The sequence below is a fragment of the Lichenostomus cassidix genome, chromosome 11, assembly GCF_008360975.1.
Source record: "Lichenostomus cassidix isolate B80296 chromosome 11, HeHo_3.0, whole genome shotgun sequence".
NCBI lineage: Eukaryota > Metazoa > Chordata > Aves > Passeriformes > Meliphagidae > Lichenostomus > Lichenostomus cassidix.
In genome coordinates, this window is record NC_139492.1 from 12,141,388 (window position 1) to 12,162,230 (window position 20,843).

Consider the following 20,843-nt stretch of genomic DNA (forward strand, 5'->3'; position numbering starts at 1 on the left):
CAAGGGGCACCAACAGCCAGGCCAGTTAGGAAAGGCACATCCTGTTATCAGAGCCAGTGTCTGAACCACAGAGAGCTTCAACCTTGCAGGGGTCTTTCTGCCATACACACCTGAATATAAAATAGGGTCCAGCACCACGTGTAAGTGGCTAAATCTAAGAAGTGCTGCACTAGAACGTGCAGCTCCCAACAGACTGAGCCACTAGAAATTTCAATCAGAAGACGAAAATACAAACAAAAATTATTTTATGATTGAAGTAAAAAGGATTGAGGGCACAGCCCAGATAGCCCACCTGTACTGGCTGAACTTCTGATATGCCCATTCTCACCTCTTCCCCTTAGCAACCAAATCAATGATTTTGTTATATCATATGCATGCAAATTGGATTAATTTCTTTGACTGTGTCCCCAATACCAAATGAACCCAAATTTTGCCCTTTCCATCCGTTACCAAGCCTGTCTACATAAGCTGAAGAAGCACTCCCTTCTCTGCCTACTTGCTTTTTTCAGGCCTCCTTTCAGAGGAAAGGTCAAGCCTTTCCTCTAATCAGCCCTCTCTCATCTTCTTTCTTAAAAGAACATTTTCACCCAGTCTGAGGGGACTGCATTTTGCTCATTCCTGTTTGATGCATTTCTTGTGAGACAGGATCAAATGAGATTGAAGGCCCAGAAAACCCCATGCTGCGTACCTTGCATAAAATGTACTTTCTCTCATACTAGAAAAAGGCTTATATGACATATATTTTTTATAAATATATATCTATGAAATTTTGAAAGTAGGCAAAAAACATTATAATATCATAAGGTGGCAAGGAATACAAAAGAAGAAAAAAAACCACAGTGAATAGAATCCTCTTTTATAAAAAAGAAAACTATGCTTAACACAAACTCCTTCATGAATTCTCTTTATACTTCCAGTGACACAAATTCACCATTCTGCTGACACTGTTGCTGACGCTATTGAAAAAGTCACCCAAGATGGCTCATTTTAAAATAAAATTTTACAAGGAGACAAAATGGGGATTTATAATTGAACATTTCCTTCTACTTAATCATAGCATCATTTCTGTAATGGCATAAAGTCCATTTGATCTTTTAATAGATTTAAAGATAAACAGATAGTATTTTGGGGGTAACTCCCACAAAGACATCCAGTTAAAGGAGAAAACTATTAAATTATAGCTGGCTAAAACAATCTTCCCCTAATTTACTTAATGCAAACAAACAAGAGATCCCTGCAGTAATTCTGTGTTTCTAATACTGCTATCAATTTTAATACTACCTCCAGATTCCATTCATTTCAAGTGACTGAGAAATTCTTAAGTATTTACAATCATCAGTCAAACAAGGAACCATTTCAGCTCTTTGACCTTAGAATCATGAGGTATAAACTTTTAACTTCCATAGAGAAGATATTTTTAAAATGAAGAGTGCATTTCCCAGAATAATGATGCTCTAATACTAAACAGCAGCTCAGTTATTTTGTGTTAAGAAACCAAAGCCCTTCTTACACAATTTCAAAGCAGCAGCTGTGACTTTGAAACTAGGAACTCATTCTGGCCACCTGCTTTAAAACCAGCCAAAATAAACGTGGTGGGATGGTTCCTGTTGATAACCATGGGATGGCAGGGTAGCACAGGTTATTTGCTGCTGGGCTAAGGTCCTAGACATCATTAACTTCTCCAGGATCTCATCTGGATGAGGACCTTGGGATCAAGCTGCATCTGAAAGCTGGATTAATTATTAAGTGTTAGTTTGCAGTACTGTTACTCATGAGGAGCAAAACTTCATTGCACAGCTGAGATATATTGTTCACGGCGTGCCATTCACAGTGTGATGTTTTACTCCCACAGCAGATGATACTTCTTAATCCCTTGCCAAACAGAAAGTATTATGGTCTGGCGTGTAAGGTATTGGTTTCTTTGAAGAAAGGGTTTGTTTTGCTGCTGTGTTTTCTTTTTTTTTTTGTTAATAAACTCAAAACCATCTGTAAGAAGAATAACAGTAAACTAAGAATAAACTAAGAATTAGCTCAAACTAGCCTACTTCTTCTAGCCTTACAAAATGCAAAAAACATTGCAAAAAGCAGTGTCCACCAGTGCAACTAGTGAACACTAACTAGACCTTCCCACAACCACAGCTGCTATAGCAGAGTGCACCTCAGGAGATATTTCAGGGCCTGCTTTCAGCAGAATTAACACTTACTGAACTTCAGCAGTGAAAGACTTTGGCCTACAAAATCTCAGCCATTTCTAATTCTCATTGTTAAAAAGCAAATGCAGTCCCCCTCAAAAAACTACACTACAAAGAACTACAGAAGAAAAAAGAAACCTTAAATATTTAAAAACATACAAACACGTTCCTAAAAGTTTAATTTAATATAACATTTTAAAAGAGCAAGACAAGAAAAGAAAAAAATCAGGTCGCTCACAAGTGTCCCAAGTTCTTTCTGCTTTCTGCTTGTCTTTGCCTTGCTTTCCCCCTCTGCACTCTCCTTGTGCAGAGGCACATCTCAGACAAAGTAACCACTGTAACACTCACAGTGCTGAGGTGGGAACACACTCTTCTCATGGCCAGCAAAGGACACACACTTTGATCTTCAAGGAAAAGACTCTGGATGGTGCAACTCAAAAAGGCTGCTACAAGTTTATTTCTTTTTTTTTTTTCTTTCCTTTTTTTCCTATAAATTATCCCTCCTTTTGATATCTATTCTAGCTCTTAAAAAAAAATACACTCATCAAGTTAAGATGAAAACTGCCCACACGACAAGTTTGTGTTTACAAGCTTAAGAGCAAGTTTCACTTGAACACAGGTCAATGCCTCTTTAAGAAAACATCACATACCAAAAAAATCACACATGGTTAGAACACATCATGAGCAGAGAGGAATTGTGGACTCAGTCTGTGAGGCACCGAGCCAGCCTGAGAAGCCCTTTGAAGTTAGAAAAACATCCTCTGGTCAGAGCACATTTGTGAAACGGTGGGACAGGCGCTTTAAACAACATTCACTCCGAGATCACCTGCGGTGTGCCAGTGGATTGGCGCCTGTGTAACTTCAACAACGTAACCCTTTATATTCCACAAAAACCACTCGCTCCAAAATCTGTCCTCTGAACAGCACAGTCACTAAACTGTGTGGCAAAGCATGTACCATTTCCCTCTCTGTGCACCCCAGGCAGGCACTTCCATCCAACAGACATGGGAACTGTGGGCAAACCCAGCCACAAGCAGAGCTTGGTCAGCAGAAGGAAGGCCAGAGCAGGGCTGACACACAGGAAAGGCATCACCCTGCAAGAATACTGCAAACAGTGCTGCACAAGGCTTACAGCACCGTGTGGAATGCAGCCAGGCATGACACAGAATGCTGCTCATCACCAAGGACGATTCTTGGCTGTGGGTAAGTAAGTCCAGGTAACACATGGGGTATTTTTTCCACTCCCATTTACACACAGATAAGACTGAACATCAGAAGACTTTTCCAGTGGAGTTAGCTCCCTCCACCCAGCCCAGCTCTGCCGTCAGCTATTAGCACCCAGCCCGCTAGCAGCAGGAAGCTGTGCCAGCCCAATTTAAAGCACATCCACCCCCTGATCTGGCAGGTTCTCTCAGGCTGGAGTGCCTCAGAAGAGTCTCTAACTCTCCAGCAGCAGTAGCTACCCAATCCTCACACTACTGGGTATTGAAATTGATGTGCAATAACAGATGATCTTGACTAGAGCCCATGTCAGTTGAGAGTGTGGAAGGAACAAGCCTCACCCTGCCTTTGGACAGGGTTCCTGCTGATGTTAGGAGACACTCAGACTGTACACTAGGCCAGGACTTTTTCCTAAAACATACCCCTAAAGGCATATCATTAGCATTTTTCTCATCTAACCATTCTACTCTTCTGTGTTTGACAAGCTTTCCTACTTTCCCCAGTGGTGGTGAAATTCCCCTCATTTTTGAGGAGACAGTACTGCCAGTGTTGCCATCAGAAACACATGAGGAGGGTCAGATTACTGTTGCAGAGCTAATAAGGGACCTCACAGTGTTTTTCCTTCTCCCACAGGACATTACCCATTGTCTGTTACTCAATTACTGACAAATCTAGGGGGCTTCCCATTGCAGTGCCTTTGGTTTCTCTTTCCAAAAGGGGAAAAATCAGAGGTGGCCACAGATTAAGGATAGATTGTTTTAGCAGAGGTTTGTTCTGTATTTAAACAGCACATGTATGTTTAATCAACAAGCACAAGCAACACCTGCATGGTGCAGTCTAGCTAGTCCCTCCTGGATAGCAGCAAACGTGTCCAAGGACACAGAGCTACTTCAATGTGCCTCACTTTTGAATTTCATCACACAGTTCTCACAATTTTCTTTTTCCTAAATGACATTTAAAAAAAAAGAAATCAAACAACACATCTGGTAAAGAGTGTTGTGGTAAGGTTGATGACCAAATTCCATGAAATCTATGTAGCATCAATGAGTACAATACTTTCTTTCCAAATGCTGGGCTTTTTTCTTTCTTTTCTGTTACACATCACTATGCTGTAGTCCAAGAGCAACTGTCTTTCAAAGTAAAGCCCTGTACAATAGCTTACACAGGAAGAGATCTCATTTATTTCTTTATGCTGTGCATTAGTCCAGAGTTAAAGATTTTGTGTGCTTCCTATTAGTCATAAATAAATGATTGAAAACAGCCTCAGAGTAGAAGAAAAAAAAAATAGAGTGAGACTGTGGTGCAATACTTTAACAAACCAACCTAATTAGATAAAAAAACACCTTCATACAATAAAAATGTGGCATTTTAATGGGTATTAAGCAGTGCTGTGAGAATAGCCTCTTTCAAAACATGCTTTTTAAACCTATCTGGAAAATTACATTGCTAATTACAAATGGGAATTTAAGTGGCAGTACAGCTGGGAAAAACTTTTGTGAACCTGTCATAAAATGATCAGATAAACTGCATCTGCAGGGGAAAATACACTGCCATTACACCAGCAATGTAGCTGCCAGATTAAAAGACTATTAGTCTCTTGAACCTTCCCTGAGTCTTCCACTGATGTGGCAGAGAACCCAATATAAAACCACTAAAAGTTTCCCCTCTATTACAGCAGGACTTTTGCATCAAAGCATAACAGAAATTATGCAGAATTTTCAAAAATTATGAAAACAGTCTTACCTAACTGCACTGAGTTAGTTAAAAATATACATTTAAATGTAATTTATTTATGGTATTCAAAAAAACTCCTTTTACATACATATCCACATCAGGAACAAGACCTTGCACATAAGCTTTGCATAAATAAAAGTAGCTTTAACTGAGATAACCTATGAAGTTTATCCTCAAAATAAAATTAAATATTCGGGATGGCTAAATGAGGCACAGTTTTTCCATGGGAAAAAATATCAAAGTATTATTTATTTTCCTGTAGGTACTTGTTTTGAAAAGCCTTTCCTCCCCACCTGGGCTTCTGCTAAAAGCCACAATCTACATTTAAACAGTGTGTACGCTTCAGAAAATTATCAACCATCTTTTTTTACAGCAGGAGCTTATGAAATTATTTGATCCACTTTTCACATAGAAAGTCTAGGGCTGACCATAAATAGGCAGGCTCCCAGTATAAACTTACTGGGATTACATCAAAGACCTTCCTCTAGGATCAGACGATTGATTTCTTCAATGCTTTTTAGAATTTCTTCCAGGATATTTTGGGTTATTGCCTTAGACCTTTGCTCAGCTGGAATGACAGATATTCTGTTTGCTAGGCTGTGATGTTCTCTCTTTACAGGGGAATGAGTGTCTGTAGTGTATACACACGTACACTATATGAACAGAGAGAGACTTGGAAAGTTCACAGGCAAAATTATTATTTATTGTTTCAAAAAGAGTAGTTTATTACAGAAACACTGATACAGGCTCAACCGCAGCATCTTACGCAATACAGAGACTGCTTGTTATTCTGGGAGCTCAGGACTGGGACACTCCATGCTCAGAGAAAATTCCCACTCCCCCAAGCAGGCATTTGTTCTTTACACGCACTGAACGCACAAGGCTGAGCCTTACAGCTACTGCCCTCTTTACCTAACTCTCTTGAAACTAACTGTCCTGGAACTTAAAAAGATTTTTAAGATAGGACAAGAAGCAGCTTAGTCCTTACCTACCACTATCAAATCTTTGGGGAATCAGACAGCAAGCTATCTCCGAGGGCAACGTGACACACTACCCACCCTTCTCCTTCCTCCCCCAAGACAAATCTGTCACCTCCGTAGCACTCATCATTCGCATCAGAGTATGGATCAAAAGATCCGAGGCTGCTCCCAAATCCCATTTCTCCTGCAAGACGGTACTTTGTTCTGTCACTTCCCTACTGAGTCTATCCCCTTATTTTATGCCTCACAGCATGTGTGGCTGCACCCCAAGATCAAACATCCATGCATGATTTTCTTTCACAGATCTTGAATCACAATGTTATATTTTAATAGGAACCTCAATATACTTAATCCCTTTAAAGCTGCCACAGTAATGCCCCCAAATGCATTAAATTCCACCCTAATCGCAAAATACAAAGTATTTCTCTGGATGGACAGTGCACAGACTGTTCTGACCACATGCCAATCCACCTCTGAGCTAAAGCAACATACACTGCCTGCATTTGTTAGTCAGAAGTCCAAGGATACATGGCTGAAAATTCCAGGCACCTTAAAAGTTCTCTGCTGCAAATTTTCCTCACAACATAACTGATCTCCCACATTTAAGGGAGGATCTCACATTCTCAAGGCATTCCAATTGCAAATGATACAAGGAACAAGAGCCACTGAGCCTGCATTTAAAGCCAAACCGATTAAAACAGAAAGCAAGGCTGGTAGATATCCCTTTTCAAGGTGTAATCGAGACACCCACACCCAATCACAGCCAGCTCAATGAGTTTCAGGGTCCACTGAATCCTCAGATCAAGAGGGGTTATTGGACAAAATCACCAAACTATTGGAGCTTTGACAAAAAGCAGAAAAACCGCTAGCCTGATAAGTCTTGTTCACAAGTAATAAATTTTATTAACAACAGCCTTAGGTTTAAGGAACAACTACTCCTCATGTTTGTCTGGCAGGGACCTTGGTTTGAACTAAGGAACCACAGGGTCTTCTGCTCCCGCTGCTGAGGGGTTAGTGTGTGGTGGGACCTTTTAGGTACATTTTTACAGAGCTCTCCTTGGCCATTGAGGAGCTTCTCAGGCATCTCAGTCTCCTGTGGCCCCTGTCTGGTCATCTGAGGAGCAAAAAGAACTACCAGAAGTTTTACAAACCAAAACAATAGGATCATTTCTCATCCTATAATACAATATTATATATATTGTATATATATACAATATATATACAATAGGCCAAACCATGGAATCACAGAATGCTTCAGTCTGGAAGGGACCACAGGAGGTCACTTGGCCCAACTTCTCTGCTGCAGCAGGGCCATCCCAGAGCACAGGCACAGGATTGTGTCCAGATAGTTCTGGGATAGCTCCAGTGAAGGGAGACTCCACACCCTCTGGAAAATCTGGTCAGTGCTTGATCGCTGCACATGAAAGAAGTTCTTCCTCATGCTCAGGCGGAAATTTCTGTGCATCAGTGTCTTCCCAATGCCTCTTCTCCTATTTTTTGGTACTGAAATCAGAGCCTGGCTCCAGCCTCTTGACACCCTCCCTTCAGATACTGATAGACATTGATGAGGTCATCCCCTCTCAGCCACCTTCTCTACCAGAAGTGCTACAGGACCTCCCCATAAGACACTGCAGCACTCCCTTCCTTAAACAATTAGGTTCTGTATGACCAAACCAGAAGTGTTTCTGACACACAGTGGGCACCTATCAGGTCACATGAGACACAAACATGTAGAGATTAGGGAAACCAGTTGAACACTTGCTTAGAGACATAAACCTGCTGGAAAGACAAGTCCCATGGCACGCCAATGGATCAATCCTTAATAAACAGTGGACATGAGATTACATGGCAGCAGCCTATTTAGAATACACTAACTGTACAGGACTTTCCAACTCAAAAAAGGATGTCTTACATGTTCAGAAGTGTCATTGTAGTTCTTCAAATTTGAAAACAAAATACATGCCATGTTGCTCTCATGGCAATAAATCCAGAAGCTTACAAAAAGCTAATCCACAGCACAACTGTATTCCTTGCAGAGAGAGCAGGGAAGCAGTAGTTGAAGGTGAAAAAATAATTTCCCCTTTCTCTTAGCTTACTCTAAAAGCCAGCAAAGCCCTTTCACCACATCTAACACCACTGGCCTTCCACCACTGCAAGAGAAATGTCATGAGATACTGCAATACAAACACACTTTGCTGGCTCAAAAATCAGACACAATGAAGACTTTGCATTTGGAACTCGGTTCATAATTCTTGAATGGAATACAATCCAACTCAGTGTCCCATAGCTGTAGTTACTCTGTAGGAGTAAATACAGCCTTAGTTTTGCTGCCAATGTTGGCAGATATGTCTAAATAAATTCACAGAGAAACTATATTTGACCATTCCTTCACATTAATTTTTTTAACTAAAACTTTACCTCATTTTCCATTAAAAGATATCTATAAATATCACGTAGTTTGAAAACTCACAAGTATTCAAAGTAACTGGTAGATCAAGAAGAAAAGTGGTTCCATTACAAAAAAAAACAAAAAAGCTTCAAGTGTTTTGCACATCTGAACATCTACCATTTGCTTTCCAACCAGGGTTTGATGCTGACATTCACTAAGCAAAATCTGCCTGCAAGGATTTCTATAAAGGCCAACATCTGCAGCACTGGGAGCAATGTTCCATTCTGATTTAAATATCATCACCGAACAATTATTTCCCCAACTTTGGAAAAACTAACTCCTACAAAGTTTCAATACTCAAGAGACTTCTCTTTCCTCTGTTTGTAACTCACTCAAAAGAAACCATAAAAGTCAACTAAGATCTTCTTCTGAAGGGTGCATACAAATAGCCACTTACTGAGCTCCTCCTGGGTCTTATTACAGATCTCAAAACCTACAGAAAACCCTTCTGTTAATGAATGCTGCTGTAAAGAACATTCCCATATGTCGACAACCATGCACTGCAAATGTCCCATTTTTGTTATAACTAAAGTTTTAGTGTGAAGTCTGGACTGCATTATTTACATTTAAGACATTAAAGAATATAACGTATTGTTGTTACGTTTCATCCCAGTTTGCAGAAGAAAATATTACTCCACAACCAAGCCGTTCTCATTCAGAATTAAGGTTTCACTAAGCCAACAGGGACTATCAGTAGCCCAAGAAACACTGATGAAGACTTGACCCAGCTACTACAGAGAATAGGTTTTCTTCTTACAAATACCAACCTAAGTAACTCCACTTTAGAGGGGGTGGGAGAAAGAGGGTTGTTAGAGATCAAAAAAAGTTCCTTTAATGAGACTGTTTGCAGAAACTTCACGGGCCATTCGGCTTTCCAATCAACATGCCAAATTAAAAGTGCACCACATTAAATCTGAAACACCTATAAAACAAGCCCTGATGAAATACAGACTGTCTTCCATCCACCTCCTCCATATGGCTCAAGCAAAGTCAACTTTTAATTTCATAACACAAAATATTTAATTTATGCTTTTCTTCATATGTCAATTTAACCTCTGGCACATAGCTTTGAAACCATATAAGGATGCCTAACACTTTCCATATGGCAACTGAATTGTGGCTTTTAATTGCACCAACTGGTATCATTCAAGGATAATTCCCCTGGAATCCAGCTTTCTGCTACAGTATTGGCCAATTCACTAATCTCATCACCATGGCACTAATACTTTCAGAGACTCTTTGATTGTTAATATTCATATTATAATTTTCCCAAACCAGAGCTGTCAAGATATACTATGTGTACCACTAATTAAATTATCTTGGTTTGTTGGCACCAAATTTCAACACTAAATAAGATTCTGCTTTTCTCTCTCTCAATACAAAGTTTGGTCATTTTGTTCTAAATGCCATACACAATATTCTTGTGTAATAAAATACTTTTTAGTCATACCAATATCTAGCACTGCTGAGTTGTCATTTAGTTTAATCCTCAGAGTCAATAAAAATAATTATCAATATAATACTGACATTAATGGACTTGAAAATATTTCAGTCAAAAAGATCACTTCAAGCACTCACACAAGATAGCATCCAAGGAAATTTTCATTCCTCTTGTCACCACACCAGTAAGAAGGCAGTCTTTGAAATGCCACTCTACCCATGAAATGACCCCAAAGTAGTGCTACAATTAAATCTTGCATTTCAACAGACTTTACCCCATAGTGTTTACATAACACTAAAAAAGTCTCATTTCTATTTATTATTTTCATTTTCAATGAATGACCTACCCAGCTGTGTCTTCCATAAGGTGGTGTATTTTTAATATGCACACACACACAATTTAACAGTGGGGGACAGGGAATGGCTTTTTTTTTTATTTAAGATTGATTATAGTAGAGGAGCAGCAAAGTTGACACTGGTGTTGTCTCCTCTCAGCCATGCAAGGAATGCCCATTAATGTCACTGGCAGTTACAGGCACAGAACAAATGGAGAAGAAGCCCCACCTCTGAAGTACTGATGCGCCTCAGCATTTCATACTGTATTAGTCCCAAAACAGATACTCAACTCTAATTAATATCAATTAGGGTTGAACATGAGGATCACTAGCACCAAAGAGCCCAGCAGAAGTGGTAAGCTAAAGTAATTTCAATTTTACCTAAAATGATTACCTACAATGTGGCTCACTAAGAATTGGTTTGAAATTTAATTAAAAATATGATATTTTTTCCATTCCCAAGCACAGATCTCAATGAGACGCACAAGAACCTAGTAAGATTTCTTATGGCTTTGAAGATAAAAGCAAATTGAACTAAGCAAATGTCATATTTAATATTTTCCCCTCTAGCATAGAACTACTTCTCAGTTAAATAAATAAATACATGAATATTTGCAAACAATGTTGATTTCCAAAAATAGTTTGTAAAAGTAAACACACTGAATAAATTTAAGCTTGAGAATTATACAGGATAATCCATGATATCAGAAAACCTTTCCAGATACAAGTTAATTCATTCATAAAGCAGCCAAACGAGTGTATTCAGTTGCTCTATCTAGCAGCTTTACAGCCTCGGTGGTTTCAATTAGCTTTGAAACCAGAAGAAAACTCTGGACCTCTTTTCATGGATGCAAGAGAATTCCTTTCCTCTTTAATCGCAGGTGATGTGGAAGCTGCAGGCCAGCCGTGGGGCTGCAGAGCCATTAAAACACTTGGAGCAGAGCAGCCCCTGCTGGGCGGGTGGCAATGCTTTAATGAGCTCCGAGCTCTCACCCAGCTGCAGACACACCTAGGTAATTTCGGACACCCTCCCCGGGCCCTGGCCAGAGCGTCACCCAACCAGTTACTGGGAGATCCTTCTCTGAGGACCAGGCTTTTGGTACTAGAGGGACACTAATTACTGTTCTGTCAGTGAATTGGAGGGGAAAGATAGATGGACAGGACACGACATGGACAACACATCAGCTGAGGGAAGTCTGCTTGAACCAAGGAACTGTCCAAACTTCTGCCCAGGAGGAGGAAAGGTGTTGTATAATTGAACTCACCCCTTGAGTGAGGTGATGCAAAGACCTGCCCTCCACAACAACTGTAAATTCAATTATTCTAGAGAGGACTACAAATGAAACTTTACCACTTTGCTGTATTAGTCACTCATTCCTCTTATAAAACTCTGCATGAATCCCCTGAACTTCAGTGTCATCTCCCATTGTATGATTAACTTCAGCAGAACAATTCAGTGTCTGTTCTTGAGAGAAACAGACTTCCAACTACAACCAAGACAGATTTTTTTTGCTTATAGAGAGTAATATAAATCAAATTGCACTATCACATTCAAGTTCTGACAAAAATTATTCAAATCTTTGAATTTTCAGTCTTGGAAGCTCTTCCAACTAAGTCTCTGGGTGTCCTCTCCCATCAACAAGTCTTTGGAAGTAAACTGAATTTCATCAAATAGGCCCTGCATACTAAAAAACCACCAACAAACAAAGCTCCGGTTAAGGATTCCTACTAGGAAAATTATTTCTTGGACCATTAATTTTTTTAAACGCAGGTGGATGTTTCTGTGAATGCAGATACTTTCATCAGTGTTTGATCTAGCTCTTTCTGCCATAAGTCACAAACACAGCAATTTAGGATTTATTCTGGGGGAAAATACCCGTATTTTACCAAGGAGTCAAAAGGTTCAGCTGTGACACAATAATACTGTACCATTCCATAGAACCTTGTAAGCCCATTGAACATTTTGGGATGAATTTTGAAGTAGTAAGGAGAAGAGTCCTTAATCAATGCAAGTGCAGCACCACTACATTATTGGGGACTACACAATTGTCCCACAAAATGCCGTGACTAACCATTAGCAGAAGCAACTACTATTTCTACATCTTGAGGTGACTGAAGAACCAAGAGGTTAGGCTACAATTCCCTTTGTATCTTGGTATAATTATACAAGAGATCAAAGAGATCTCAGAAGAGAAGCAGTCATGCAATCTCAGTTATGGAGTCAATAGCTGTGACTCCATAATCCTTGTCAAAGTGACTGTACATATGGCACATCTGGTTCCAATATAGGATTAGAAATTCATCCTTCCATATTCCAAAAGTTCATATTTTAAAAGGAACTTTAATGTAGCTGTCACAGTGTGCCTATGACAGGATGACAATTAAACTAAATCAATTACCAGGCTATATATGGATACAGATACTATCAAATATATTAGGCAATAAATGGCAAATATTTTTGAACATTCAGAAACAGCTCTATAAGGATGACAGTAAAAAGCCTCACGGGAACAGTACTTTTAAACACATTTAAACCTATTTAGAGTTTTATAATGTACTAAAGCTGCAGACTAATATTTAGTTAATGGCTTGCTAATTGCTGAGCCATCATGAGGAGGGCTTCCTCTTGAGTAAGGGGGCAAATACTGTTCTACTGTCATTCCAGCTGAGCAGACTTTAAGAAACTGCCAACTGAAGAGTGTTGTGAATAGAAGGTATCTTTGACAAAAGGTATTTCCTCCTTCTTTTCAGAAAGCAAATTATCTTTGTGGAAGAAAATACATTTCACAAACTAAAGTCAGTTTTTCCCTCTAACTCTTGTATATTATATCTGTGTTTAGTTTGGTGAGTTGAGCTTCTTTTCTAAAAAATACACATGTGAAAGGTAGAACATATCCAAAAACCTTGACTTACAAAAATTGGGATAATTAGAAAATAATTAAAAACAAATTACTCTTTGTATCTGTATCATAGTATAATGAGAATTTCTTTCTTTGGACATTGTTTCCAAGCAAAGCACAGTAAGTATCACTTCAACCAATCATACCTGTAAGCTGAAGGTGATTATGCTCATCAGTTACAAACACATCAATATCTTACCCCCTTTTTCTTTACTTCTAGTGACTCTCACACAATTTATGCTCCTCAAAATACAATACTGATGGAAACTAAAATGTCATCATTAGTTTTTCCCGTACTACGTATCTTCAACTGACTTTAACATCCCACCAAAAATGAAGTACTCTCAACTTGCAAGTTAATTTTTCCTGAGACACAAGAAGTCCAGGCTTCTGTCAATACAACTGGTAGCTAACAAAGCAAAGAGCCTGCAGGAGGTTTGGTGGCCCTGGCTCTGCTTGTGCTTTGAAAGCCACACTGCTTGCTGGGAAGCACAGATTCCAATCTCCCCATCTCTCAGGTTACCCTTCCAGTGATGAAGCTTTCAGGGCTTGATCCAAAGTCAATGGGAGTCTTTCAGTAAACATCAATAAGCTCTGGATCACACCCTGAAACACTACAAGGGCCATATCTAAGTAATGTTAAGTCTGTTTACCTCCCATCATGCTTTTTTGTTTAAAGAGACAACATTAAAAATAAATAAAAGAAAACGGCAGCTGAAACATTTCCTCCAGCCCTGCTTTACACGGAGAACCGAAGGAAAGAGAAGGGGTGGAAAGTGACCAGTGTAGTAACTGCCAGGACAAGTGACTGGCATCATAACTTTAGGGAGAAAGCCTCACGGCATTAGCAAAGAGCAAATAAATAACAATAACTCTTCGGGGACTTCTCCTTGCCTGCCAAAATGTCACAGGCAAACTTGTGCACTAAATCAGGGTTCACAAGCTATCGCACAGCGGCTGGGTGCTGGGCTTTCCCCAGAGGTTCTCTGTTTGTTCCTGTTTGGAAAAGGTTTTGTTCTAATCGCACTGCCCAGACACCAGCACTCAGGTTCCCTTACTCGTCTGGCTTTTGTACCCTCACCAAGTTTGCTCTGCAGCTCCTAACTTCATCAAAGGACTGAAGGAAACCACCCACGGGGCAGCGCCTCGGAGCAACGTTAGGGCAAAGAAAACCTTCCTTTGCACAACCGCCCCTTGGGAGGGAAAGAGGGATGTAGAAAGAGCTTTTGCTTTTCACTGTTTCAAAAGGAAGGGGCGGGGGGGCAGCGAGGAAGCTGACATACCCTGGCGCTGGAGAGCCTGCACACGGCGCGGTGCTGGCAGCCGTGCTGGAGTCCCGAGCTGCTGCCGCCGCTGCTGCTGCCCCCGGAGTATTTCTGCTTCACCATCCAGTCCTCCAGCCCTTTGCGAGCCAGAGAGGCGTTCACCGCAAAACTATCACCTAGAAAAGAGGAGACAATGCCGCCGCTGAGCCGCCCCCACAGCCCGCCCGACCCCCGCGGCCACCCCCGCGCCCGGCCGGGGCTGGGACTGGGACCGGGACTGGGGTAGGGAGTGGGATCCGGGCTGGGACGGGGACCGGGGCGGCCGCACAGAGCGCAAAGCGCGGCGGAAAGTTGAGGGGAAAGGGCAGGGGGCCGGGGGCAGCCAGCCGGACCGGGGGAAGGCGTTCAAAGTTACTAACAGTGAGGAGCCATCCCTACCTTCTGGACTTTCTCTGGGTTTACAAACGGCAGCTAGGCAGATCCGGAGGAAAGTGTGTGAGGGAAATAATAAAGGAAGATCGTTAGACACCAGAATAAAATTACAGCAACAAACCGAGTAAAATCCGAATAAAGGGAAAGGGCTAAGGAAGTAGCAAGTGAAAGGAACTAACCATGTTTCGAGTGAAGTTTCCCCATCTCTCTGCATTGATCTGCAATTACGATTCATTTGACTGTTTTCAGTAGGGTCAGGTTCGCTTGTTGTTATTTTTTGTAGATATATAAAATCCCAGCGTGTTTAGAAATCCATGTGCTCCGCTTCTCCCTGCTAACGCGCAAGCGAGCTCAAATCTCAGCTCCTCTCCTGCAGCACGGTCCGGCGTCCCCCTCTCCGCTCCAGCCTTCCTCCTCTCTCCTCTCTTTCCCAAAGACAGAGGCGGTTACAAAAGACCTTACTTCACCCACCGGGGAACATGATTGACACCTCATTGAGATTAGACCACTTGCAGGCAGCCTCCGCCTTCCCATTGGGCCGCGGCGGCAGATGAAAGGGGCGAGTGAGCCTTTTGGAGGCTCAAAAAGGAAAAAGGGGAAAAAAAAAAAAAAAAAAAAAAAAAGAAGAAAAAAGAAAAAGGAGCAGCCGGGGCGCGTTTCACTTCCAGCCAGGCACGGGCGGCGGGGCCAGCCCCGCTCCGCGCCCCGCGCAGCCCCGGGGGCGCCGGGCGGACAATGCGCCCGCTGCCCCCCGGCCCGGCCCGGCCCCCGCCCGCCCAGCGCCGCCCTCCGCGGAGCCCCGCGGGGCCACCGCCCCCGCCCGCGCAAGAGCAGCACGGGCCGCGGGGCCGGCTCTGCCCGCGGGGCCGGCTCTGCCCGCGGCTCCGCACCGAGCGCCCCGCGGGCCGGCCGGAGGGTCCGAGCACGGCGCACGGCCGGCGGGATGTCCGCACGCTGCCCCCGGCACCCAGCACCCGGGCGCGGTGCCGAACCCCTCCCGGCCCTGCTGCGCGCTAGCTGGATTGCGAGGGAAGCCAGCATGTCTGGAGAAGCAGTTGTTCTGTTGACTTAGTCCCGCAAATTGTTTTTCACGGGCATCCCCTCGCACACAAGTGATCCTAATGAAGTCACTGTTAATGCCAAAATGCAGTTCTCATGGTCGGGTCCGGAACCCTTTTTCAGTAATTCAAAATGTTGGCAGTAGGAGGACAAAGTCTCTCACAGCTTTTTTTAATTATTAGTTAAGTAGATGAGATTTACAAAGAATCTCCCTACTTCTCCAAATTATGAATGGTATAATTTTACATATAGCATAAACTAAAAGGAAACTTGCTGTTTCATAAAGATAATTCTCACAGTCATTAAAAATTTGCTTTCTTCCTCTGGCTGGTCATTATATTTCTGTTTATGAAAATCACATCTCCCTTGAGATCCTTGTAGTTCAACTAGGAGAGATAAAAGGGAGTGCGTAGTAGATTCAGAACAAGAAAAAATGAAGACTTCTGAGAATTTAACTCAAGAAACTACTAGTCAAACTATGTAGAGTTTGACCCAGATGGGCCTGGTCCAAAAACTTCAAGGCCACATCTGTGCTTTCAAATCCATACGTTTCAAGCACAGGGAGGAAGGAGTTAGACTTGGGAGCTCATCTGAAAAAAAAGATTCAAAGCATATGTAGTAACACTTCTGCAGGGAATTGGGACTGGGAGAGGAGGGTCAGGCTTGGAGCTCATTTTTAGAAGGAATTCCAAAGCACATGGATGTGGTGAAGGTCTGGTATGAAACAACTGTGCAGCACAGCCAATGCACTGCCATTAAATGGACCATTTCAAACCAAATTGTTCTTTGTATGATTGCAAAGTCATTTCTCACATTATTCCAACTATTTATCTGTCTAGCAGAGAAAGCCCTTGCATTGTGAAATGCAGCCATTGCAACAGCATCAATTGCTTGTCAAAGAGCTAATAATGTGCATAGTTTTGTGAATTTGTTTTTTATGTATTTTAATAATTTATTTGGCCCATTTTTTTATGTTGTGTATTTAAAGTGACATATTTGTTCCTTTGAAGATTGTCTCTCATTTTGGGCAGGTGAAAGAAGGAAAAAAGTGATTTAAATGAAGCAGGCTCATTGGGCCACGAGCCTTACCTAGACTGTGAAAACTTTTAAAAACTCTGATCCATATTAAGAAATTTGAAAGCCTAATATCTCAGGTATGCAGGTACCCTTTTAAAACTTAATCAGCAAATGTTTTATTTGGAATATCACTTATCTTCCCTGCTTATGAGGAATAGAGAACAGCTTAGTGTGAGTGACCCCAAATAGGATGGGTCTATCCATTCATCTTGTGAAATGGTGCCTCCACCATTCAGCTCTTGGGAATAAAACAAGGCCTTAGAAATGTCATGAGTTCAGCAGGTCTGAACAAGTGGCATGGGGAAGAAGCCCTGGCTTTCACAGCAGATGACAGAGGTCCACTTGTGTCGAGGAACTTGCGTTATGACACAATCCCTCTTGTGCAGAGCTGCCTTCACATATGCAAAGAGCTTAAAGCAAGCCCTTTCTAATTACAGTCAATGACATACCCTGCAAAAACAAGGTTTTCACAGGAGAGCAAATCTGACAAAAGGATCCCAAATGTCAGTAACTGACTCCATGTACAGTGGCATTTATGACTGTACTGCTTGGGCACAGGAGTAACACCATTACAAGCTGGTTATGTTACTCTGGGTATGAATCACAATTACAGCTAATTCTTCCTCCACCTGGGAAAAAGAAGTTTTACCTACACTTGAAGTGACAAGTCTTGCGATTCTTAGCATGGTTTTACTCAGGCAAATTCTGGTTGATTTCAGGAGGATTTAGCATGGTGTACCAAGTAAAAAGGATCCTCAAGGTTTGACTCAGTAGAATTATAATGATCCTCAAACTTCAGGGACCTCGAGGCCTTTTGTTTTTCCTTCCATGAGGCCAGAAGTGTATTAAGTAGTGACGTCTAGCAAAATATCAGAGTAAAGTACACCATTCAAAAAACAGTGCTAATGATTAAAGGATCTCTCATTAAACCCAGTGACCTCAGTGGAATTCTTAAAGTTAGAAAGCTATGACATAGAGTATTATTCATTGCCCTTTCATTAACGCTGACTACACTCTACTTCAGAAGATGGAAAACCCTTTTGAACCTTGCTATACTATAAAGCAACTGATGATATGAAATGCATCTTAGCCAAGGAACAAGTTAATAAGACCATTCTAGGAATTAATTTTCAATATTCAATAGCGTAGCAAAATTAATACCAATAGTTGCAATAGCAAGAGTTACCTGAGAGATGAAAGCATCACACTGATTTTCTTGTCTGGGTAATGGTAAGATACTGCTTTCCAGTTCTTCTGCTTTGTCTCCTTCCTTTTCTTCCCCTCTCCTGCCATGTTCCCTCCAGCTGGAGATGAAAGACGTCTGGTATTGGCCTCCCACAGTTTCAGGTGGGTGCTGTTCTCTTCCACCTGGAAGTGACATGCTGGTCATGCTAGATCACCTCCAGAATGAGTGAGGGTTCACATTTGGTTTCTAAAGTGGAGAAACCCCACGTAATTCTAAAAAAAAAAAAAAAAAAAAAAAAAAAAAGAAAAAACTAAAAAAAGGCACAAGGCCCACAGAAGCAGTAAAGTGCAAACTGTGTGGCTCCTCCTCTGCATTAAACAATCTAAGTTCATATTGAACAGAAGTGTTTTAAGAAAAGGTTGCTCAGTTGTGAAGGAAAAACATATGCTTTTCATGTTTCTAAAGATGCTCCTGGTACTCTCAGCAGCATTGCCAGGGACAAGATGGATCATATCTAAGTTCTTAATATTTCCAGGATCCCACTGATACAGAATTTTTAACCTCATCATTCTCAGAATCAGAAATGGTCCCAAACCACGCTCAGCCTACATTTCAACCACGTTCCAACCAAACCTTTTTCACTCCATCAGCAAAGACTTGCCCTCAGCAATGATACCTCTTCAACAATTGCCTCAATCACTACCCTTCTGATGCATTTAGGGCCCCAAACCCTTTTATGAACATTTAAATTTTGGTTTGGTGACCACATGACTGCTTTGACTGCTCATGCCCAACACATAAATGGGATGTCTGTCACAAGACACTTTTAGCTTTTGGGTCTTTTTCCTTGTACCTCTGGTCTTGGCAGTTTTTTCAGCACCTTTGCCTTAGGCATTTTTGCAATCTGGCATGTTAGCACCTCCTGGCTTTAGCAACTTTGCAGCCTTGGCTTATTTCCTCAAAGCTTTGGAATGAGTCTGCACTGTGGCATCCTTTCAACTCCAAACCTACTTGCTTCACAGGTTTTCCTTGCGTTTTTCTTGGATGTCAGCAACTGCCCTGACCCTAGGGGAGGAAGAAAGACTGATCAGCAAGTTCAAACAGTGTCTGTGCAGCAGAAAGATGTCTATCACAAATGAGCGCATTCACTACATCACTTGCCAGATATTGCTCAGGTGCCATGAGAAATTTTTCCAGGCCTTCTTCAAGATTATTCCTATACATCTTCTGAGAGCCTGTGATGATTGGCTAGAGAAAACCCTGGTGAACTTCGTAGTCCCAGAGTGTTAAACCACTGTGTCTCCATACTCCAGTGGATGGAGTATGGAGACACAGTGGTTTAACACTGTGATGTTAAACATGATTAAAGTATTTTCTCTTTCACCTCTCTGCAAAGCCAAGAAAACCCATCAAGTAGAGATAGATGTTGAGTTTAAGGGCTGCTAGTTCAGGGTGACAAGTGCTGATTCAGTAGGTGAGCTGCTTTCCACAGCAACGAGCCAGTTGTCCTCTGTACTGCCTCCACTAAAATACCCTTTTTCAGGTAGTATCACATCTTCTTTTCATTGTATTCAGGGAAATGAGTTTTAGAAGTCTTAAAATGGAAGAATCCATGATGATGAGGAAAAAGGTTCATGCCAAGTTAATCTTTGCTCTCTCCATCTATGACTCTGGAAGTCCACACAGCAACTGCCTTCAGTGAAGGCCTGAGTTTAGAAATGCTTTGTTTCTGTGAATTCCTAATCGCCACCTGTTATGTCCTGCAGCTTCTCTCTCAAAGATCTTTGCATAGCTAACTCAGTAATACAGATTTTAGCTCATCAGAGAAGTGGAAAGGTGAAAAAAACAGTTGATGCTGCCTAAAACTAGTGAGACTCTTGCTACCATGTCTCTCTCTATATCTGAAGAAGCTGTTTGTCACAGCAATTTAGAAGCAATTGGCTTCTTCAGTATATTTTAGTGGGTGTTGCATCTAGAATCTGTTTGATTGGAATCTGACTGCAGATTCACCAGAATAAATTCAAAGATCATACAAAATTAGCAGGAATTTTTGTGTCATAGTTGCCCCAAGGAAAACACTGTTCCTTTCCAAATAAAATGAACTTGCAGTCTATTTACAAATCTGAAATTATAGATGTCCTTTATAAAAGGGAATCCTTGAGATATTTTAAAGTGAGATTTTTCTGAGTTTTCTTTTTCCAGTGGATATTTTGCTGAGATGAAATTTGCTAACAACTGTAACAATATGCAGGGAAAGAGGAAAAAAAACTTTTTTCAACATCATGTGTAGTGTGCTACACATAAAAAGAAAAGCAAAATAAAAAGTACTGCCATAACTTCAATAATCAGAACCTTTCCTTTAGCATCTAAGAAATGACAAGTAAGAAAGTTTTAATATAGGAGAGGATTTTTATTTGCATTTCTTAACAATAAGGGTGGTTTATACTCCACCTGGTGTCTTTTCTCACATCATCTTTTATGGGCTTCTCTCAGTGACAAGTACCTTTGTACAAAGGTTTCCTCCCCCCTTCTCCCCCTTCTCTGGTTCTAACTCTCTAGCAGGCTTCAGCATA

At 41.3% G+C, this 20,843-nt stretch overlaps 1 protein-coding gene across 3 annotated transcripts in view; it reads right to left on the bottom strand.

Moving 5' to 3' along the window:
• NKD1 (NKD inhibitor of Wnt signaling pathway 1) overlaps positions 1-18,367 on the bottom strand; it is a 118,155-nt gene extending 99,788 nt beyond the window's left edge. Inside the window, exons 1-4 of one of the 3 annotated variants that reach the window (XM_085071883.1) lie at positions 18,271-18,367; positions 15,128-15,373; positions 14,955-14,987; positions 14,535-14,692 (exon numbers count right to left, since the gene is read on the bottom strand). In XM_085071883.1, coding sequence (XP_084928009.1) covers positions 14,535-14,692; positions 14,955-14,987; positions 15,128-15,152 — 216 coding nt within the window. In that variant the 5' untranslated portion in view covers positions 15,153-15,373; positions 18,271-18,367. Of the gene's footprint in view, positions 1-14,534; positions 14,693-14,954; positions 14,988-15,127; positions 15,675-18,270 lie in introns of those variants that run through there. The other 2 variants (XM_085071884.1, XM_085071882.1) reach the window with 2 other exon arrangements.
• Between the last annotated feature and the right edge of the window lie 2,476 nt (positions 18,368-20,843).